Source organism: Artibeus jamaicensis, unplaced genomic scaffold (genome assembly GCF_021234435.1).
Source record: "Artibeus jamaicensis isolate MK-2021 breed Jamaican fruit bat unplaced genomic scaffold, CSHL_Jam_final contig_1016, whole genome shotgun sequence".
NCBI classification, from domain to species: domain Eukaryota; kingdom Metazoa; phylum Chordata; class Mammalia; order Chiroptera; family Phyllostomidae; genus Artibeus; species Artibeus jamaicensis.
Window position 1 is genome coordinate 8377559 of NW_026521195.1, and position 23110 is coordinate 8400668.

Genomic DNA, 23110 nt, shown 5'->3' on the forward strand with positions numbered 1-23110 from the left:
CTTGGGACCATAGCTCCTTTGATCAGAGAGGAAGGTAGTCCTCCCTCAGGGTGTCTGGGTTTCTAGGGGCTGGGGTATAAGAGAATACACAGTGGAAAAAATGTGAATTTTCCCTACTCAGAGAATTCAGAGATCCATTTCCGGCTCTTGTGTCCAAACCTGAAGGAGTCCCTGGGTGGTCTGTCATTCACACTGGCACCTGCTTGGACTATCTTGAGGCAAGGCCAGGGGACCCTAAAGGAAGAAACAGAAAACTCACCATTGATTTGGTGGTACTTTGGATTCTTGTCTTGGCTCTTCATCTGTCAGCTACTGATTAGTTTCAGGTCCTCAAACAGGTGCTGTGTGCGTCCCACCCAGGTTTTGTGTGGCTGCATTTGGTGGGAGCTGTAGGGTGGAGTGTGTTCACTCCATTGTACTTGGAACTGTACCTCATGTTTTTGTTTGGCTTTTGTTTGTTTTCTTTTAATCAAGAGTAAGTCTTGATTTTTTTCAAAGACTCTATGTATCTTCAGGTAATATTTTTGTTTTCTTCTCTGAAATTATGAAATCAGTAGATTCTCTAATATTGTTCCACTTCTGTGACAAGCAGAATAAACATATATTCTTGCTTTCAGTTTGCTGGCTCTGGTGTTTATTTGCTATTATTTCACCTACATAGTATGTTCACCTTCATGTTGGTAACATCATCATAACATAATTACAGTTTTTCACGCTCTCTTTCAATGTGTTTCTTTTTTAAATAGCCGTTCCCGCAGGCTGGTTTGAAGATTCACTCCTGTGAATCAATCAGTGGGTGTCCCTACCTGATAAAAATTGGGCTCTGGGTGTAATGGAAGAACACCAAACTAGCACATTGCTGTGCACAGGGACCTTAGGGGGCGCTAGAGGCCTCTTCCAGGAGGTACGTGAGCTTCTTCCAGCATCAACTTGCAGGGAACTCAGTGGCCTGTTCTCTCCGGGGCTGTGCAGAGTGTGACCCCCGGGAGTCCAGAGTTCTGCCTCCTCTCCCTGCCTGGCCCCTAATGAGATCTGTGCAGGGGCAGGGCCAGGGGCTCAGGCAGAAGTGGGTAGGCCGGGTTCACCTGAGGTGGGGTGATTGTCCCCAGGGACGTCTACACTGTTATGTTGTGGAGCCAGGAAGGACCAGCTGAGCGATCTGGGGCAGGAGGCATTGCCTCTCTGAACTTTGGTGTCCAGGAGAAGCCTGTGTGGGTCTAGGGGTCTTCGGGGCTGTCATGCGTTTTGGCCTAACTTGGGCACATTTGGGCTCCATTGTCTGGGCAGGAAGCTGGGTGGCCCTTGGGGGTCTGGAAGGAGCTGTTAATGAGGGAGCAGGGAGGTGTTTTAATTGGCATCCTGGACGGAACAGCACACTAAGTGCTCGGATTTCCTCCCTGCGTTCTTTTCCCTTAGGCTCCCATCGCCCTGGCTGGAGCCCAGACAGACCTGAGCTGCCCCTTGGGGGCTGTCGCCGTGGTTGTCAGGGGCTCCCAGGGAGGCCTATGCAGAGTCTGAGTCCTCCCTTCAAGGTGGTTGACAACTGCCTAGAGAGCCACCAGGGAGAGCCGAGAGACTTCCACTTAGCGACGGTTTCCCTCCCTGGGTCTGGCAGGCCCACGGAGGAACACACTTCTCGCCTCTTCTGGAGAGGCTTCTGAGCTGTGGCCCCTTCGGCTCCCTCTTCCCTCCCCACCACCTTTGTCTTTGAGCTTGAACTTCAGGGAGTTGTCCTCGAGGGACTCTCCCTGGAGACCCTTCACTCACTGCCTCCACCTGCTGGTGAAGATGTGATTCTGATGCAAAAGCAGGTTGAGACTAGCCTGCATAACCCAGCTCTGATCATCTATGCTGTGTGACAGTGACTTTGTATCGGGGCCAGACCTGTCTGCAGTTACTCGGCGTGCAGCTGTGTGACCTGGGCCACTTGCTGCCCCTCTCTGGACCTTGCATTCTCCCAACCCAGACGGAAGGTAGCTTGTCAATGGCCAATGTTGTTTCCAGCTAGGATGGTCCAGAGGTCTGGGACCCCATCTCCACCCATTGAACTGTGGGGAACTTGGCAGAGAACTGCTTGAAGTTATCCTGAGGAAGGTAGAATGGCCAGGTGGAAAGGGCGGGGACTGTGGAGTCAGGCAGACCCAGGGTCCAGACCCCACTGACCAGCAGGGCGGTGGCTCCCTAGGAGACCCGTTGCTGACTCGTGTGTGTCTTTGTGTGGATTGGAAAACGATGCCCCTTTCTGAAGTTCCTTTCCACTGGAAAATTCTCATGACAAATCTGTGCTCTGACCATGTGACGTGTGCTTCCCAGAATTGTGCCAAGTACAACCTGCCCAGCCGTGCCCAACAGCTGTCTGAGCCCTGGGCAAGGCACTCAACCCCCGTGGACCTCTGTTGACTCATCTGGGAAAAGAGAACAGTGGCATGTGTGCCCCCGGTAGTGGTGAGAAAGGACATGTGGGTAAAAAGCCCAGGCCGTGGACAGAGTCGTGGCTCTGGAAACGTGAATGTCCCTTTCCTTTTTCAGGGAACCATCTTCCCGAGATGGCTTCTTCAGGGCCCAAAGCACCTCCTATTTCTAGCAGAGCAGCCGGTGGTGGCCCAGGGTTTCCGAGATGGACTTGGAGCTGGGAGTCACAGCGTGTCAGCTGACCTTAGCTTCTGCTGCCGTCTGGGAGTTCATTCCAACATGCCTTGGAATGCTGCCTCTGTTCACCCCTCAGGAGGGAAGGGGAGCCCCCTGGGGGCTGGGGATCTGTGGGGCAGAGTGGCGTCACTGTTGCGAGGCAGGGGAGGCTCACAGGAGCCAGGGCCGGGAAGGAAGAGAGGCACACACCGCTTGCCTGGATGGGGCCGGACCTGTTCTGGGAGAAGCCGGTGGTGGCGGGGGAGACCTGCAGGGAGGCTCCACCCTCAGAAGGGCTCCCTATGGTGGGCCCACTGGGCATGGGCTGGGCATCCCCTCATCAGAGATGCTGTAGGGCATCCAGGCAGGATACGTGCAGTTGAACCAGTGACTTCTGTTTCATCTTTAAAAAAAATGTAATTAGAGTTGACCTACAATATTATCTGAGTTTCAGGTGTACAGCATAGCGATGAGACATTTCTGTAACTTGCAAAGTGATCACCCCAATAAGCCCAGCACCCATTCGACACCATCATCGCTCTTCCAATGTTATTGGCTCTATTCCCCATGCTGCACTGTACGTCCCTGTGACCGACTGTGTAACTGGCGATTTGTGCTTCCCAATCCCTTTGCCTTTTTCACCCGGTTCCCACCCTCTTCTGTCTGGCATCCTTCAGTTCGTGGGACCACTCGGCTTCTACTGTGCTCTCCCGCCCAGCAAACTGCTGAGAAAGGGGAAGGGCTCACAAAACTGGGCTCCGATCCTGGCTTCTCTTTCACGAGCCCCGATTTGGGCAAGTTACCTAACTTTTCTGGGCCTCAGTTTCCTCATCTGCAGATGGGAAGGGTAGTACTCGCCTCATGGGATGGCGGGAACATTAATTAAAAGTCACGAGTGCAATGTTCCAGCAATGCACGAGTGCAATGTTCCAGCACATTTTGGTGTCCCGCCCCCTCTCCCAGCTATGTCTTCTCTTTGCCTTGTGTGGGGTGGGCTGTTGTTAGTTCACCGTGTGAGCAGCCGGCTGGATGCTGGACTTTCCTCTCATTTGTCTCAGACTTTTAACTGCTGGTGGTTGGTCTTGGGCTCGTTTGCTCAACTGGGATGTCTTAATGGGGCCAGGACAGTAGGGGGCCTTGTATGGTCTCCCAGGCGGTGCCTGCAGTCCTGCATGGCCGATGGCCGTGGTGGCTGCCAGGGTATCAACCAGCTGGACAGAGCCTCACAGGCCGTCACCGTCCGGAAGAACTCTGGAACTCTGGTCCGTGCCGAGTTGTACCGTGGCTGAGGTGGCCGTGCTTGGGCGTGACTGCTGACCTGGCCTGGGGTTTCAGCCCCTGAATTCAGTGTGTGGTTAGACATCTGCTCTTGGGTGGGTTCACGTTACCATTTGCTAACACGACCTGTGCATAGACGGGACTGGGAAAGAAGGGGGGTTGCAGCCAGATGTGTTTTTAGAGCGTATCAAGGTGCTAGTGTTGTCCTTTCACGGCTTTTCATTGCCGCCTTTCTTGGTGAGAAGCTTTTCTTGCCTGAGAAAGGGAGAGATTTGCAGTAGAGTTGGTCCATCTCTGTCTGCTCCCTGGAGCTAGAGGTCGCCACGCACCCCTTCCTCCTCCCTTGGAATGGCCTCCATCACCCTCCCTACCTCACTGCCCCCCACCTGTCCCGGGTCTCCTAGAAGCCTCCTGGTCCTGGTACTCCTCACCCCAGGCCACCACGAGCTCTCTGTTCTGTGAACAAAGACCCTTCATTCAGCAACCAATAGATTTCGGGCCAGGGCACATGTTAGCATTAGGTTTCCCCTCTCAGGTTCCCTGAGGTCAGGCCCAGTAGCTTGGCCGGGCGGTTCCCATGGAAATGCCAGGTGCCTGGTGAATTCAAACGCAGCAACCCTAGTAATCCACGTCAGGAAGCTCCATGCCAGGCCTCCGGGTCTCGGGTGGGCTCTGGCCACCCAAGGACCAGTTATATCGGACCTGTAATCCAGCTCAGTGATGGGGGAGGGGCTCGGGGGCACTCAGTAGGGGCAAATCGATTGTTTGATCTGAGTAAGAGGTGGGAGGTCAGTCTGAAACCCCAGGGGCTCCCAAAAAGGGGTCAGGGAAAGGGAGCGAGGGAGTGAGTGAAGTAAGTTTGTTTCAGCTCTAACACCCTGCTCTGTTCCCTAAAGGACTGGTGCATAGAGCCAAATGAGTAAAATATATTGTGGAGTGAAGTAGGATACAGATAAGTGAACAACTGTATAAAATCGGGACCAGAGAAGAGGGAGATTTATTACCTGAGCCTTTACATATGACCCATATTCCTCTAGATTAAAAAAAAAAAAGGGTAAAGGAAACATGTTTGCACAGCCGCCCTCTTGGTTGGCAAGGCTGTTTTGATTTCTCCTTCCACCTGTGCTTCGTGGCGCCCTGCGCTCGGTGAGCAGGGGCCACACCGCCCCTGGTGGGCCAGCCTCACCCTCGGAAAGGCTTGCCCATTACTGAGGAGAGAGGGGCCCCAAAGGGGAGCTGTCCCTGCCACCCTCAAATGATCAGTTCTGGTGAGTCATCACAACCATCAGGTTCTGATGACAGTTTGTGATAACAAAATGGTTTTATTTTCTTCTGTGCAAGAGCCTGATTCAGAGTCGACGTGACAGCCAGATTGGCCCGGAAGGTAGAAGGAGGCAATGTGAGCATTTCTGGATGAAGGACGAGGGAAGGACACAGGCTGAGGGCTGGTGGTGCCTTCTGTGTCACTGGTGGTGTCCAGAACTCCAGCTGGATCGCGGAGCTCTGTCTGCGGAGCTTCTGGGCTGCGGCCCAGTGGAGGGGAGGCCGGGCCCCAGCCGGCTGTGGGCAGTGGGGCCCATCAAGCAGGACAGACATTTGGGTGAGATGTTTCAGGCAATTTGGTTATGTTCGCAGGGACTCAGTGTCTGCGTCTGGAAAACAGGGAGATGATAGCAATATCCTCAGAGAGTTTCAGTGAAGATAAAATTAGGGAATGAACGGGGAGTGCTTAGGCTGGTCCTTAGGTAGTACATGGCACCTCTCATTTTAAGCAATTCCTGTTTACCCACCCTCCTGGCCCATGCATCCTCCTCTCCCACCCCACCCCAGCCCATGCAGGTTTTGGGGATGAGTCACCGACACATCTTTGGAAGCTCAGACTCAGCATCAGAAGCCCACTCAACACAACACTTGATTTGGCCATCACCAGAGTTTTACGTTGTTATGCTTAAAACCAGTCCTGGGGTTGTCGAGCATCAGTATTTTTCAAACCCAATGGGGGCAAAGGAAGCCAGACTCTTTTGCCCTGGACCAGTCACTACGTGAGAGTCAGAGATGGACTGTATCCTCTTCTCCGAGAACGCTGGCCTCGGGGCTGGAGGAAAGGGGCCGTGTTTCCGGCCCCATTGCCTGGCTTCCGTCTGCTCTGGGACACACTGTTTGATCTCTCGGAATGTCGGTTTCCCCACCTGTTACACGGAATAGGTCTTGTCTCCCAGAGGCCATATTTATGAGTTGCACTGCTTATCACACTAAGATGAATTTGATCCTTGTTTCTGTTCCCTTGTTACTCTTTTCTGTCTAGGGAAGGTTTAATGGAGTTAGGGAGATGCCTGGTTGCTGGGGCTCTTACATGACCATGGCAATGAAGCTCTTTCCTTTGTAATTAGTGTCTCCCTCTTTGGGGTCCCGTTGTTCTGGGTGCTGGTCCCCTGTGCCCAAAGGGCCTCCCTCTACTGACCATCTCCTGGGCTTCTGCCAGGTACCAGCTCTCAGGCAGGTGACCTCCCCTGTTCTCTGTAGGCTGGTACATGGCCCTCACCAGGGCTAGAGGCATGGGGAGGGGGGGTTGGGTCAGGCCTTGGTGAGACTTTTCCCTAAATGTGGCCCTCCCTAGGGGTCACAGCTGCTATCTGCTGACCCTTTGTGGAAGGCAAAGAGCCGAAATGGGAAGGGCCTGGGCTTTGGAGACAGGTATACCTGGGTTTGGGTTGGAATTCTGCCACACCCACAACTGTGTGGTCTTGGAAAAGCGACCTGACCTTTCTGAGCTCCCGTGTCTTGTCTGCCTATCAAATGGGAATGACAGTCACATTCAGTGTGAAGGCTGGGGCTGTGACTGGTTGTCTGAGCCTTCATCTGGTGTCTGCATTTCAGTTGGGTTTAGAAAACTATTCTGCAGGGCGGGATGAACACTCGCAGCACACATAAATGCTTGGTGCGTGTTGATGTTCTGGCACCGTCGTGTTCCTCCAGCTTTCCCAGGTCCTGGCCCCATCACGCACTGCATGGTGCGTCAGAAGAAGGTTGGTCCTTGATTTGTACAATGAATATTGTGTCCTGGGCCGTTAGGCCCTGGGGGTATAGTAGGTTTTTCATGGGCAGAGAGTCCACGCTTGTATGGGGCTCATACTGTAGTGGGAGGAGAAAGGAAACCCCCCCAGGGGCTGAAGGTGAAAAGTGCTGTGTGCTGGGGTGCGGGGAGAGCGGGGCAGGGGCTGGGGCAGAGGAAGAGGGGAGTCGGGGGCTGTGATCTTAGTATGATGGTCATGGAGGGCCTTACTGGGGAGGTGACCGCTCAGCCCAGGTAGTTGATGATGACCTTGGACCAAGCCTCTCTCCCTGCAGCCTTGGCCCAGGTCTTTGCCAGGTAAAGGCAGGGTGAGGTGAGGCCCAATGCCCGTGAGCCATTCTAAGCTGCACCCTCCACAGGAACCAGGAAGACGCTGCCAGCTCCTTCCAGGGCGTTTTTCTTCGCTGGGCATCCCTTGCGCCTAGCCTTTCAGCCCCAGGCCGCCAGAGGACCTCACCTAGGGGTCCCGGAGCTTGAGCGAGAGCAGTGGGCGCCATGGCCCCTCACAGGAAGCCAGGCTGCCCCGCCCCAGTTGGCTCACTCTGCCCTGGCACCCTGCACCCCAGCTGCGTTTACACTCGCCCAGGTGCCAGGGCTTTCAAAACAAGGCGGCAGTGTTTTGGGTGCTCCTTTTGGTTACAAAGCAGTGAGCACCTGCTCGGGCCACCACCCTGACTGTTTGGGCCACTCTGCCCTGCCCTGTTCTGGTGGTCTGTGGTGTTTGTGGCTTAGCTGGGACATCAGAGCTGCCCTCTTTGCCTGGGGTCAGGACGCCATGGCTTTAGTTCACCTGCTGTCTCCCCTGCCTTCCTCCCACCCACCCCCCTCCAAATCTCGAAGTAAGGCAAGCCTTACTTCAAGATTTGTTTCTGGCCATTTGGGGTTGGGGTGGGGAACATACAGCACACACACCAGGGGAACACTTCATTTCAAAAGCTGCTTCTGAAATATGAGTGTAGCTTCTGAGGCAGTTGATTTTAAAACTGCTAGGGTCCTGTCTCCACGTGCAGGGATTCTGATTTAGTGGATTGGGGCTAGGACCAAGGAATCTGCATGAGCATCATCACTGTTGTCATCATCATCATCACCATCATATCGTCATCATCTTAACGTCAGCTCCATAGCTGACCACACTTGAGGAAACTTGAATCCCATGGCTTCCCTCCCTCACTTGCTCACCTGTTGAGGCCGAGTGGAATCTGCTGTTTTCACCCCAGCAGAGTCTTGCCCGGCTCTGAGCTCCCAGGGGGCCCTCGGGACACGCACTGCAGGCAGAGGCTGTGTGAGGCGGATCTTGCATAGAGAGCCCTTCACTCCCAGCGCGACAGCTGCCCACTAGTTGATCCCCGTAGCTGTGTTTGCCTCTTTTTTTAATCCTCACCTGAGGGTATGTTCATTGACTTGAGAGAGAGAGAACCATCGGTCAGTTGCCTCCCATACGCTCCCCAACCAGGGGTCAAAGCCTCCACCCAGGTACGTGCCCCGACTGGGAGCCAGACCCCCAACCTTCTGGGGAGAATGGGGTGACACTCCAGCCAGTGGAGCCACCGGCCAGCGCTGTTTGTGGTCTCAGTGGTTGACTTTTCTCAGAGTCATGTTTTTGTTCAGGAATTTTTTTGGAAAACATTTTATTTATTTATTTGTAGAAAGAGGGGGAAGGAGATAGAAAGAGAGGGAGAGAAACATTGGTATGTAAGAGAAACGTTGATTGGTTGCCTCTATCATGTGCCCAGACTGGGGACTGAACCTGTAACCTAGGCCTGTGCCCTGAACAGGAAAGGAACCAGTGGCCTTTTGCTTTGGGGCAATGATGCCCAACCAACCGAGCCACACTGGCCAGTGCTCTGTTGGTTTTTTGTTTTTGTTTTTTTGGTCAGGATTTTAATGACAAAACAGTAGCAGCCTGAGAAGAATTGTGTTTGAAGGAACCCAAGTCTCATCTTCCTCCCTGAATGTTGCTTTGGTAAAGATGTATGAAGTCACACCATTTATCCGTGCTTCTGAGTCCTGGCTGCTCTTTGGAGTCACCAGGAGTCTGACAGGGACCCGTGCTTCAGTCCCACTCCCAGCCCCAGCCCCTGTTTGATTGGTCTGGGCTGTGGTCTAGGTGCCAGCACTTTTGAAGTCCCCCAGAGCAGCATCCTCAGTTGATCACCAAGGAACCCAGGCCTCACCCCAGACCCACTGAGTCGGGATCTTCACTTTAGGGAGTCCTGCAATCTGCGTTCACACAGCCTCCTGGTGGTTCTGGTGCCTGCGGCAGCTCGAGAACCACTGGCCGGGCAGGGGAGTTGGACCGAGGGGCGCAGGTCTGTGAGGTGTGGTGGGCATGTGGGGGTGGCTTTTAGAAATGAATGGCTCCACTCGGACCTTGAAGGATGAGGGGGAGCTGGCCAGTGACGCAGAGGGAGGCGTGACCAGTGGCCAGGGGAGGAGCACGCAGTAGGAGCAGAGTGTGAAGGGCGTGTTTGGGAATTCTCAGTTTAGAGCATGTGATAAGGATGCTCTGGGCAATCTAGTGAGCTAGGGGGTATAGGTAGGGCCAGGTTTTAATACCTGGCCAAGGCAGCTGTATCTTATAACAGGGAGCGTGGTGGGCCTGCGTCTAGAACAAAGCTGGTAGCAGGGGTCAAGTCCCTCCTGGGCTGGGACGACTCTCCCGGTGCTCCACTGGCCTGGACCTCGATGCCAGCCCCTCCTGGTGTGACTGGGATCTGGGTCAGCAACTCCCACCCTTGGGTGGGAGTGGAGCTGTCAGCCGCCATCCCTGCATGTCTAACAGTGACAGTGATATCACCGCACCTCTTGCTCCCGGGAGCCTGACTCTCCAAGCGGAAGGCTTTAGGGGTGGCTGGCGTTCTCAGGGACTCCCGTGGGCTCTGTAATCCTTCTGTAAAAGTAGCCTGCCCATTTCTGCAGCAAATATTTTGGGAAGACCCTTGCCGTATTTCCTCCTTCAGAGATCTGCGGTGTCTAAAGAGGAGGTGCTTGGGACTCAAGGCCAGGGAAGCTCGTGTCTACGCCTGGCTTGGGCTCGCACTTTCTGCCCCTTCCTTCGCACTCTCTGTCTGTCTGTCTGTCCCTCTTTCCTTTTGAATTGCTGGGCTGTGGGTGGGGGGGGTCAGGCGAGCAGGACGCAATGTCACTTTCCCCTGCTGCTCACTTGGTGTAATGTCTTGCTTGTAATAGAGCGGAGGGGGCATCGTAAACCACAGAAACGCGGAAGTGGACTTCCTTTAATTAAAAATATGGAATCCTTAGTTTAAAAAATCGTCCACGTGTAGAAAGTTAAAAAAACGTTCACCCTTTGTGAGAGGGTGAAAGGACTTTTTTGACTCCTTCCATTCTTTGTGCAATGATGACTTGCATTTATGAAGTAGTTATTTCTCTTGTCCTGCTGCTGGGACCAGTGATGCATCCGCGATCTGTATCCTGTGTCTGTACTGAGTGTTTTTTCTAGACTCAGATGACCAGACTTTTCCAGTCGAGTGCTTTGGGTTTGCATTCAGGTGGACCATAGACATCTATGTGCTTTTTGACTGTGTATAGAGAACAACCAAAGTACAGTCCTTGTGGGCATGAACAGTGATATTTAACGTGAGGGAATTTTGTCTTTCTACTTGATAATTGACCTCTTTTTTATCCTAACCCGAGGACGTTTTTCGTTGCCTGTAGATGGGAGCAGGGAGAGAGAGAGAGAGAGAGAGATAGACAGACAGATAGACAAAGGGAGAGAAATATCTATGTGAGTCCCCCACTGGGGAACCCACAACCTGGGCATGTGCCCTGAGCGTAAATTGAACCCACAACCCTTTGGCCTAACGGGACAGCCACACCAAATGAGCCACACCAGCCAGGGCCATCACTGACCTCTGTTTAATCACAAAGATGGTGTTTATAAACACAGGGATATTGTTAACGACCCCGTGGACCTGATTCATCATGTAGGGCCTCTTCAGAGGAGGCCACCGTCCTGACGGGAAGCCTGAGGGGGAGGTGACCTCACGCGGCTCTCTGAGGCTGTTCTCAGGGACCGAGTGCTTCCTCGGCCCCCCCATGTTGAAGCCCCTTGTTTGTTAGCATCTAAATTTAAATACCCTTTAGTAAAAACCAGCCTTGATATCTTCTGACACCCCTGCCTTGGCTTTGCCCCTACTCACCTGAGCAAATCAGGCTTCTGGCCGTTGGTTGGGGTGCACCTGGTGTGCCGAGGGGCGGCCCAGTGACAGGAGGCTCGAGATGGAAGGACAGACGTGCCGTGGCTCAGAAGCCAGGCTGCACACCTCTTACTAAGTGGACACAAGCTAGTTAATTGCTTCAGGCTCAGTTAGCTCGATATCGTAGGTCCTCTCCAGCTTTATTCAGGGAGAGCAGAGGTAAGGTTGCTTGTATTCCTTACGAAGACTCTCACACACAGCTGCCTGTCGACCCACCCAGAGCTCGGGCTTTTGGGTTTTGTTTGCACACGTGCCTCGTTCTCACCACGTCTCCCTTTCCTCTTTTTCCAGTTGCAAATGAAGCCGGAGACAAGGCCGCCAGACCACTGGCCCGCTTCTCCCGTGAGTAACTCTTTCCTTTCCTGGGCCCCTTCTGAGCCGCGTTCACCCCTGAGTTCCGCTGAGTGTCAGTAAAACCCTGCCGGTGAGGGAGTGCTGTAAGAAACGTCTGGTGGGTTCATATTCTTCCCATGCAAGCCCCATCACGGGCGGGCTAGTCCTTGCTGTTGCTGGTTCAATCCTTAGAACTGCTGGTTTCCCGGACTGTTCTAGGCTTTGCTATTCTCGTGTGGTTCTGGGAGCAGGGAAGACATGACCTGCGGGCTTGTGAGTGAGGCAGAGCCCCAGGCCCACCCCCGCAGGCCTGCCAAGCCAGACTCTGCCCGGTAACATCCGTGGGGAATTGGAGGACCCCTGGGCTGGGGGTCCCGAGTGCCCCATGGTGGGTGGGCTTATTATGAAGACTGAGAAGAGCGTGTGAAATGCTTGTAGTCGTCACGGTCCCTGCACTGTGACGGTGTCCTCGACACCTAGAGTAGATTTCTGCTGGCTTCCCCTGAGTTAGGGGACATGTGGAAGCTCCAACACATGGAACAGGTTTCTGTCAGCACAGGGACACTTGTGAGGGCCATGGAGCGCCCCTCAGTGTCACTGGCCCCTTTGCCTTGGGTTCTTGATCCAAATGGGAGAGCAGGAGTCAAAAGCCTCTCAGGGTTTGCTGGGCCGGTGTGGTCGGTGAATCACACATCACATTAATGAAAACCGGGTCCCAGGAAGGAAGCGGACATACTGGAGATGGGGGTGCAGTGGAGATACTCCTGTGACTGTGTGGGCGCCAGTGGAGAGACGGTGGAATCGTCAGTCAGAAGAGATGGCTTTTCACTTCCAGCCCCTCCCTCCGAGCCAGCCTTCCCTTCAGGTGGTTTTCCTTACCCTCTCCGGGCCTCCGCTTTCCCATCTGAAACAGGAAACTCACACCCATCTTCTCTCCTTTATGAAAAGCTGCTTTCTTCTGGAGTCCCTGCAGGAGAGAGCTGCCCAGCCCCCCCCCGGTCGCAGCCTTATTCACGTTGGGTCCATCGAGTCCTGGGTGCGGATCCCACTGTAGTCCAACTTCACGTGCAGGCTTGAAAGTGTAACTTCCGTGTTTACAGGGCTTCTTCCAAGCTCTGCCTTTTGGGGGCTTCCACACATTGGGATTGACCCCTAGAAATGATTTCTATGGAACTGGAGTAACACATGATGATGAGAGAGCCTTGTGTGCCCACAGGTTAGACAGAGATGGGTCGTGAAACCCTTGCTTCCCGCAGGGCCTGTCGCTGCCGCCCTGCTGCCTGGGATCAGCATTTCCAAAATAAGCGAATATTTCACCCACAGCTCCACGAGGGTGATGAGGGTGCTTCTAGGCCTCATCTTTCTTCATCCCCTGAGCAAAAGTCAGACGCAGCGACATGCTGGAAGGCCACCGGCCACGCCGGTGTCCCCGTGGTCATCACCAGATGCAGGGCGGGAGGGCGCCCGTGAACCGGGAAGCCAGAACGAAACCCGGAGCAGTTGGTCCCTTCCCCGGGTGCAGAGGCGGGCTTCTCGTGTGAGTGGAGCCTGCACCTTCATGCGACTGGGCTGGGGGGGCAGCCTGACGCTGCAAAGCTTAGTGGTGGGAGGTAAGTGAAGCCGCGAGGGGAAAATAGCCACAGGGGGAGGAAGGAATTAGTGGCAAGCCAATGAAGCTGCTTTGATTCTGGGGAAAAAAAGGGCAAAAAACTGTGACTCAATGCAACATTCTGCAACAAGTCAGACAACACGTTAGCTACTAGATCTTTTTGGAGCAAACACTAGAGGGAAAACATCGGTGGCTTTTAGGAAGGGAAAAATAGTTCTTATTGACACTTCACCCCACGGGAAGCGGCCTTGATCGGGTGGTGCGGTGGGACTGAAATACTCAATTCAGGGAGATTGGAAGGATTTGGGTGATGGACTTTTGTGTGGAGATGGGAGATGAAGCACTGGTGTTGGCCCTGGGCGATGTGAGGGCCCAGGGTCCCGGGGACCCCTGATAGGCCAGGCATTAACCTCTCAGTTGTTGGATAAGGCCGGGGCCGGGGGTGGACGTTGGCCCTGATGCCCCAGGGTAAATTCCGTAGATCACGGAGCCTGCAGCCCGGGATGCGCAGCAGGTGCGGGTGGTTGCCTCGAATCGCCATCGCACTTCTCCCCAGGCCCGCACTTCCTTCCCTTCCTTGCTCATGTATTTTGGAGACCTTCCTGTGCCTGGCCACAGAGGAGTTGCCTTGTCTTCAGACTGACCAGGGTCTGAAGCTCACAGTCTGACCAGGGAGGTGGACACGCGAATGGCTGTGATGTAGTGTGTGCAGGGCAACGCGGGGGCTGTGCAGCCGACCAGCGCAGGCTTCATCTGACGGGGGGCGGGGGGGGGGAGAGCCCAAGAGGAGTCGAGCACAAACCAGCTGGGGTCTGAGGAGCAGAGGAGGAAACGTCTCACGCTGACCAAACCCAAAGCCCTCAAAGACCACCCCTGTTTGCTACTCTGAGTGAGACACGCCAGACAAACAGAATACAAACAACAGCTGTGGAGGGTAACATAAGCACAGCCTACTCACCATAGTTAATAACACATTGTGTGTTTGAAAGTGGCCAAGGCAAGTGGATCTTAAAGTGCCCAAGAAAAAAGATTGTAACTGTGTGAAGTGACGGATGGTAACTATGGTTGTGGTGTTCTTACCGGGAATTACTTTGAAATGTATACAAATATCAAACCATTATGTTGTACACCTGACACTAATAGAATTTTATATGTTAATTATATCTCACCCTACAAAACTCCCCCAAACAAACAAAAAACCCCAAACTAAAAAAACAAAGCAATGTAACTTTTCAAGGAACAGAGGTTACTTGTAGTGTCCAGACATGGCCACCGGGTGGCAGGAAAAGCCCAGAATTTGCTGTGCATCTCTGCTCCAGGAGCCTTGAAAGAGGCTCTACTCCGTGCAATGGACCCAGTTTTTGTGGGGAGAGCCCAGGGCAGTGGAAGAGGTGGCAGGGGAGGGAGGCATTGGCCCCGAAGCTTGTGAGCCGGGCAACTCCATTCTGGAGTTTCGATTGCTTCCCTGACTGAGAGGAGAGTAATTTCTCCCCCATTGAAAAGAAAATAATGTATCAAAAGGAGTAAGAAAACAGCCAAAATCTGGCCTCTTTTATTTTGGGAGGTAATAATGCAGACAGTGTTAGAAACAGATGATCCCACTGAAGAGGGGTGATGTGGGTGCATGGGGGGTAAAGCAAAGGGGGTACCTACCTAACAGCTGGGCAGGGGCAGAGAGAAGTGTAGGGAGGGGGAACCCCACGGCCGGGCCGGATGGTGATGTGCAGGACAAACTCAAGTTCGCCTCTGACAGAGCTCAAGAGCTGGACCTTCCCTAAGTGACCTGTCACAGCCAGGAGGTAGATGGGTTATGGCGCCAGGGTGACGAGAACAAGGAGAAGGAACAATGGGTGGCAGTGGCTGTGGCTGGTGGCTGGGCATCGACAGTCCTCAGGGGCATGTCCGGTGGATGCCCCCATAGAGGGCCCGGGACAGGGCCGGGGCTGCAGAGCAGTTTTTCCAATTTGTCTTCAGCAGCTGCAGCGACTCCTAAACAGTTCAGATGAGCGTGCTGCTCTGGATCCCATCTCGGCAGCATTCAGGGACCGAGCATCTTCGCTTCCACTTGTGCCAGCAGGAAGTTGTCTTGCAGTGTGGCAGCTCTAGAATTTCCACAGGCTGAGGGGCAGCAAGCTGGCTCAGTGGTCCTCAGCGGGGCGGGGTGGGGGGTTGTCCCTGGGAAGCTGTTAGAAATACAAGGCCTCGGATCCCTTGCCAGCTCTGCCAAAGCAGGAGCTCTGGGGGTGGGTCCCTACAGCCCGTGTTTTAGCAAACTCTCGGGGGGGGGGGGCTCTGATGTGGGCCCCAGTCAGAGAACCAGTGTCCTGGTGGAGGTGGCGGTGGGTGCAGCAGAGCAGGGTGGTGTTTCTACTTACTTTCTGTACCGCAGAAGGATGCAGCTAGCATTTTTTCATAGCTGTTTGTAATTACATGTACAGAAGTCAGAGCAAATGTTAATTGTCATTGTCAAAGAAGGGTATGCTATTATTTTATTTTTACTGGAGGGGCTTCAGGGGTGCTGATGGAAGATGGTCCCAGGGTCTCCCTACGCCGCTCTCAGAACTGGCGGTGCTCTGCATCATTCCTTGAGTCTAACCCTTTCTCCTTCTAAGGCCAGCTTCTACCGGTCCTGGCCTTTCCTTCACAACAGGGTTTTATGGTAATAGCTCTATCGCTGGCCCACTAGCTTCCTGCTTGCACTCCCCCTGCCCCCAGCAGGCGCCATCACCTTCAAACTCTAGTTTTTGTCACGACACACCTGTGCTTCAGAAACCCAGTCACCCCCCAGCTGTGTTCGCCCATCTTCTGGACCACAGAGGCCCCACGGCTCTGCCTTCCTCCTCTCCCCATCCCTTTCATCCAACATGGCCGATAGCAGCCAAGGAGGTCTGCTTGGTCCAGTAAACGGACAGACTTGTATCAGCCCATTAGCGCAGACCTGAGAAATTTCTAGTCGGATGGGGACTTCAGAACAATCCAGTTCAAAGCTCACTGCCTCAGGAGAGCTGGGCCTGGAGAAGTGTTGGTAGTTGTGGTCATAGGGAAGGACTGAAGAGTGCGTGTGTGTGTGTGTGTGTGTGTGTGTGTATGTGTGTGTGTGTGGACTGAAACCCACTCTGCTTTTCCCTTTTCAAAGACACATGACTGAGTGTTTGACTGTGTCCACTCTGTTACTTGTCCCCTGTGTGTTAGCCGCGGGCTCACCAGGGGACTGTCCAATGATGCTGTGAGTAGCCTCTGTGGCGTGGGGACGAGGTGCCGCCCTGATATCAGGAGGCCCCTGGTCCATCGGGACCTGGGTACACGGGCTCATGTTGCTTCTGTGAGCACTCTGGGGGCCTAGGGCAGCAGTCCTCCGGGATTTCTGGGGAGACCTTGGACAACCTAATGTTCTTCTTGCCCTGATTTCCTACCCCTGCTCATTGCTCCCCTCTGTCTGCTTCTGACTGTCCTCACATCTGCTCTGACATGGACCACAGTGGGGACAAGGCCCCTCCTCCTCCTCTCCATGGGTAAACAGAGGCTGTCCATCAAAGCAGACCTGATGGAAGCTGAGGGTCCACAAGAGAGGCCCCGGTACTCAAATGCAGGCAGACCCTTTAAACTCACAGCTCTGTTCTCAGCAGTCCTGCCTCCCCCCCCAACACCAGCCCTTTCCTTAAAGGCCACTCTGCCCGTGTGGCTCAGAGGCAGACACCTCCGAAATAGACAAAGGGCTCACTTCAGAAGGACAGTTTGGATGTGGGGGAATGAACACCAGCCAATCCCAGTTCTTGCCCTAAAGGAGTTTGCCACCAACAGACAATCCATGGTCTTTATTACCAGACATGGGTAGTTTGGGCCCAGATTAGGAAGAGTTCTTCTCAGTGACTAACTCAGTGACTAACGTGTGACCCCAAAGCCTCTGCTTTTCTGGAACTCTTGATAAAACTCCAAATTTCCAAGCAATTGCTTCCAAATGCTTTTATTTTTTATCCCAACACCCTAACATGACAACATGTTTGGGACAAAAGTGGCCTTGGATTAGCTGGAAGTATCCATTGTGAGCTCTAAAGAACCGCTTAAAAAATAAGAGAATTATAACCAGTGTGCTAAGAAAAAGAGAAAATAGAATCATGTAAGTTGCTAGTTAAAACCACAAAAGGCAAAAAACAAAAAAAACCCCAAACCAACAAAAAACCTTCAACAAAACCCAGTAGAACACAAAAACAAAAACAAAAACAAGGACAGCAAATAGAGAACAGTAACAAATGTGGTGGGCATCAATCCAGCTATATCAATACTTATTTGAATGTTAATGGCTTAAACGCACCAATTAAAAGACAGATTATGAGAGTGGATTGGAAAACCAGACCCACCTGTAGTTATCTGTAAGAAACTTTAAAGAAAAAGACTCATACAGATTAAAGTTACATTGATGGAGAGGAATATACCACTCGAACACTAATCAAAAGAAAGCGGGAGAAGCTGTGTTAATTCCAAACAGAGCCAACTTCAGAGCGAGGGAAGGTTTCAGGGGTAAAGAAGAGCATTATGTAAAAAGCACCACTGGGTTGGTCTAATTACGGGAGGATTTCTCAGGGGGACACAGCCAATGTTGGCTGTGGGCGGCTGAAGACTGATTCTGCTAAGGGACCATTTTTTTAAACCCATACAAATCCAAAGGGGACACGTGTCAAAGGTCTCATTGAACTCATGAATCGATGAAGAAAGCAGCTCAGCTTCACGAATGGCAGGAAGGAGAATCCGCAGAGCCCACTGGTGAGTCTGTCGGGAAGGCTGAGGCCACTTCGCCGAGCGGCCGTGCACGGGTAGCATCAGTGTGGACAGGGCAGCAGTGGACCTCTCTCCGTGGAACTCAATCCACATTCTAGAAACAGGGATCATTTGCATCCCCGTCAGTGTTCTCCAACTTACAGAACAGCAGAATGGCTCCCAGACAACGGAAGATGGAGACGACCAAGACACAGGACACCCACGGAACTCTGTGGCCCGTTGCAAAGTCTTTAACCGTTTTCCTTGATCATGTTGGTGGAGGGGTTGGGGAAGAGGGGTTAAGGGAGACAGGTTATTTTTCCAAAGACTGGCTCTAGTCTGGACCAGTCAGTAGCTGCCTGGCATTTCTCTGCCTCTCCAAAGCTTCTGGCGGGCAGGAGGATGTGAGGTTTGCACACGCACCATGGGGCTCTGAAGGGCTCAGCACTGTGCCAGAGTCTGTGGGCGGCTGGAATGTATCCGGGAACTCATCCCCCAGGCTTCTCCAGTGTTCTTCTTCTTTTTTTTTTTTAAAAGGTTTTATTTATTTACTTTTTTAGAAAGTGAGTAAAGGAGGGAGAAAGAAAGGGAGAGAAACATCAATGCGTGGTTGCTTCTTACACACCCCCTACTGGGGACCTGGCCTGCAATCCAGGTATGTGCCCTGACTGGGAATTGAACCGGCAACCCTTTGGTTTGCAGGCTGGCACTTAATCCACTGAGCCACACCAGCCAGGGCATCTCCAGTGTTCTTAAGCTTTTCCCATTTTGTGTGGGTCGTTCACCTAAAGCAGACTGTTTTTGATCATTTACTTTCTGAAAGAGGTAAAAACAGAAATCAGTAAAATTCTCCTCTTGATGCCCTGTGTCATACCAGCTTCCTGGCTCTGTCTGGTGTGGGTGCCTTAGGGCCCGGCTATTGGTGAGATTGTAGTGAGGAGCAGTTACAATTAGATCCTTGTTACAATTACAGCCCACGTTCTCCTTAATGACAGCTTTTATCAGCTAAAATCAGCTGGAACACTTCGGGACAGGGGCTATCAAAGCCCCTCTTTCAAATACACATCATCAGAGAAAAATGTTGGGGACCGACGAGCAGACACTCAGACACCTGTGGGACAGCACGGAACATTCCGTCTGGGCGCCCCTCGGAGTGTGTGTAAGAGAGTGTGTGAGACCCTGTCCACACTCAGGAAGAGGCGCCGTCCGTCTGCCTGTGTCAGCGGAAACCTCCTGGGTGTGGCCAGGGATTTGCTTGCGTTGTGAAATCCGGACATCCTTTTCTGTTCCCTTTCTTTTTAGAAATTAAAATCATAATGTACTAAAGCATTTATTAGTACTTTAGTTTTCTTATCATTTGGGTTGGTGAGAAGGGTAGTTTTCTCACCTTCTCACGCTGTGGAGATTGTTACCTTGGGCATGATACAGAGTGTTTGCCGGAAGACGGTTTTCTCATTTGAGTCACTGTGTCACCAGCAGCTTCCTCTTCATGAATATGGAGAGGGTCTCTGTCTATAGTTTCTACTGGAAAAGCAGCTCCTCTTCGGAGCCTGGTTCAGCTCGCGGCCCGCAGGCTGCTCTCTGCCCCCAGCGTTTTCTGATGGCATCGCGGTCTTCTGGGCTGTGGAAGAGCAACCTGAATCCACCCTGCTGCCTTGCTCTTCTTTATCCTCCACACATCAGCTGCCCACGCAGACTGATGCTGCTTGCTTCTCTCCCAACACCACCCTTTCCTCTGTGTCTTCGCTGTCACCAGGCTTTTCCAGACACCCCCCCCCCCTCCTTTCTCACGGCTGGTTTGCCTTCTTGCCGAGCGCCCCAGTCCCAGGCTCATGCAGGCCTCCCAGCTGGAACATGGGGAACTGTATTGGTGGTTCCCAACATTTCCTTGAGCAAAGATCTACCTCTGCCAACTTTGAGTTAAAAAACAAAACTAAACAAAACAGAACAAAACAAACAAAAAAACCAAACCATGGATCATCCCATGAGAGTAATTCTTCTATGGACTCTCAAAGGTCAAGAGAAACACAGGCTATTTCCATTTCTTGAGTTTCCCAGAAAATTAAAAAAATATGAAGAAATGCCAAAATAGCTTATGAAAATTGTGGTGTGTTTCAATGGTTCACATTTAACAAATTGGTATTTTTAACATGAGAGAAGTAGGCAATGTAGTTCTGCCTTTCACAGGCTAATTGGAAGATTTATTAAAACATCAGTTTCCCAGTGTAAGTTGCCAGGGGTCTTGCTCTTGCAGAAGGGACCTGCCTGCAGTGAGTCGCAGGCTCCAAGGTGGCGCCCTCTTCAGGTTGGGCGTTTCCACCGAACAGAGTCTAGAACCCGGGGCCTTAGGCCTGCTGAGCTCAGGGGGGAGATTTGTGTTGGAACATCCCTACTGTTCTCTAAAATAGTCGTCCTTTGTGTACTTTCCAATTGCTGAATAAGTACATAAGTAAATACCCATAGCTCTATCAGGACTTGGAGTTGATCGCCGACTGAAATAAGACAGAATATATAATATCCCTTTTACTTTGCTATGAGTCAAAATATTCAGAGGGTTAGCCTATGTTTGCATATGAATTAAAAAGGTTGCTTTTTACTCCATGAGTTGCCTGACCAGTATCGTTTGGCGTCCTCTGAGGTTGGTGGTAGTCATGAGAAATACGCACATTTCCTTGCTCTGCTTTTGAAAATCTTAAGTTGGGCAGAGCAGGGCTTGGCGTCAGTTGGTAATTCACTGGTGCCCCTTTCCTTCCCTCACACTTAGGGTCAAAGTCGCAGAACTGTGTGTGGAATTCCCTCATCGATGGGCTCACGGGCAATGTCAAGGAGAAGCCGCGGCCAACGATTGTCCATGACCCCCGACCACCGGAAGAAATCCTAGCGGAGGAATTGCCCCAGCTTGACAGCCCAGAAGCCTTTGTGAAGACATCCTTCAGGTTTGGTGGCTCGTAGATCTGTTTGCCCTTTCTTATTTGCTTGTGGAGTTACTTTGCCAGTTGGATGCGTCATCAGCGTGGCCAGCAAATGACCTCATTTCTTGGCATGGAGTAAAACTAGAGTTGATGAAGGAGTGTTGGGAATTAATGTTAGCTGGACTTAAGGCTGGATTTCCTGAATGTAGAGAAGATCCTATCAGGAGTTAAGTTGCTGTTGGTATTTAATTGGCATTGGCATTTAAATGCCGAGGCAAAGGATTTACTGATGCTGGCAATTTGAATTGGATTAATGAGTCTTTTGCTTCAAAGGAGGTTGGCATGGGGAGATAAGAAAAAGCAGGTGGTAGAGATGAATCCAGCCCTATGCTTGTAGTCTTCTGGGGGTGGGAGGGAAGGTTACGAAGTCACAAGAGATGTGAGAGCGGCTGCCTCCGGAGCAGAATCGAGGGTCTTCCCTTGTGGTTGCCAAGTGGCTGTTCACCGTCTTCCTGTTCTTCATTTAGTTTGCATCTTCCTGTGTGTGTTTTCTTTCATTGTGACTGTGGCCCTTACCTTCTTACTGCATTAAATGAAAACCAATCTGGGTATGCAGGAGGTGTTCTAAGCGACTCCTTTTTTCCGAACGGGTCTCTCAAAATCACGTTTGAAATGCACAGTAGTACCATACGAGAAGTCAGAGTCAGTGGTTTTGCCTGCCTGCCTTCCTCCCCTCCTCTCGCCCTGTTGCCCTGACTCATTTTTCTTTCCATTAGGGAATACATTCACACTCTGAACGTGGCTAGGACAACATATAAAGCTCATTTTTCTCCCCTCATAAGCAATGCAGACAACCCTTGGAGTCCATGAAATAGGTTTGAAAAATGTGCTCTTTTGTGTCCAAGTGATGTGTATAATCGCTCAGTAAAAGCTGTTTCATTGTGTGAAGGTTCTTAGCGGAGGTTGAATTATAGATGGGTTCTGAAAGAAGTGATGAACAGAGGTTTGGGTTTCTTATATAATGTGGCTGATGCAGTGGCGGAACAGGAATTGCAAGGCAAATGCTTTTATTATTCCTAGTTTGGGTTTGGTTACTACATTGTGAGGTCGCAAATAAAATAAAACCCACTCGAGTAGAGGAAAGTACAGTCTATGAACCTGCGATTCTCTGCAAGTCACTGCAGCGGAGGGGAGGGTGAATGGCGGTCTGGGTCCGTGTGTCCCTTCTCGGCTCTTGTCTCTGGTGGAGTTGACCCCTTCGCGTACAGTCTTCTTGCTGCTACTCTTTCCACCTCACACCAGGTTCACTTTTTTCATCAATGCACAGCTAAAGAGTTGCTCTCATGAAAAGGACATCCTGTCCACTAGCCCAAACCCATTACCATAATCCCTTCTCTTGGCATTTGCTCAGTGCTCTTTAATAGAGAAAAAGGATCGATGACCATGAACTTCATTTAATCTACTAGTCGTATGATGTGTTGGTGTCTTAGTTTCAGAAATATGATAAATTCAGTTGTAAGCATTAAGGTCAGGACTTAGTCCGGTTCCTTGTGTGGCAGGACAAACACAACCTGTATAAATACGCCAGCCCTTCGGCACCTGAAGCTAGAAGCCCATGGGTATCAGTTACTCATCTACGAGTCCTTAAGATGGTGCGTGCTACTCTGGAACGTTCTTTCTTCCAAAGAGGAGAGCCGATTTCAAAGGCAGTGTTAGAGGGTGAATGTCCTCGACTGTGGTAGTCACCTCAGCGGCGAGATTTGTCATATGTAAATTATTATAGGTAAAGTACTAAAGTGTGGGAAAAGTTGACTTCTCAAGAAGTACAGTAGAGCAGAATCAGGTTACCCTTGTTGTCAGGCTGCTGGTTTTCTGTTTGCCTTTGGAGGGCAGAGGGGAGGAGGGAGCTTCAGCTGGATTTTAAATAATGCTGATAGGAATGTATCACTCAGTGTTCTCTCCTCACTTCACTCAAGGAGTGAAAAAACCTGAGAGTTGATGACTCCCCGTGTGAGTGACTCTGGGAAATCCAGGAAGAGCGGTGCGTGTGTGTGTAAAACACATTAATAGCCATGGCTGGTGTGGCTCAGTGGATTAAGTGTCAGCCTGACAACCAAAGGGTCTCGGGTTTGATTCCCAGTCAGGGCACAGGCCTGGGTAGGGGTGCATGAGAGGCAACCACACATTGATGTTCCTCTCCCTCTCTTTCTCCCTCTTTCCCCTCTCTCTAAAAATAAATAAATAAAATCCTAAAAAAACACGTTTATACACATTCCCACATACTATTAAGATTAAGAGACCTGGG

The 23110-nt window shown here is 51.8% G+C and overlaps 1 protein-coding gene across 5 annotated transcripts in view; it reads left to right on the forward strand.

The window, feature by feature from the left end:
* The window catches only part of PDE1C (phosphodiesterase 1C), a 382013-nt gene that overhangs the window by 61112 nt on the left and 297791 nt on the right, over positions 1-23110 (forward strand). For all 5 annotated transcript variants that reach the window (XM_053661833.1, XM_037126507.2, XM_053661810.1 and 2 more), the window contains exons 2-3: positions 11488-11538; positions 20658-20829. Coding sequence is in view for 4 of the 5 variants with exons in the window: in XM_037126507.2 (XP_036982402.2) it covers positions 11488-11538; positions 20658-20829 (223 nt within the window). In the remaining variant the exon portion in view is untranslated. The remainder of the gene's footprint in view (positions 1-11487; positions 11539-20657; positions 20830-23110) is intronic.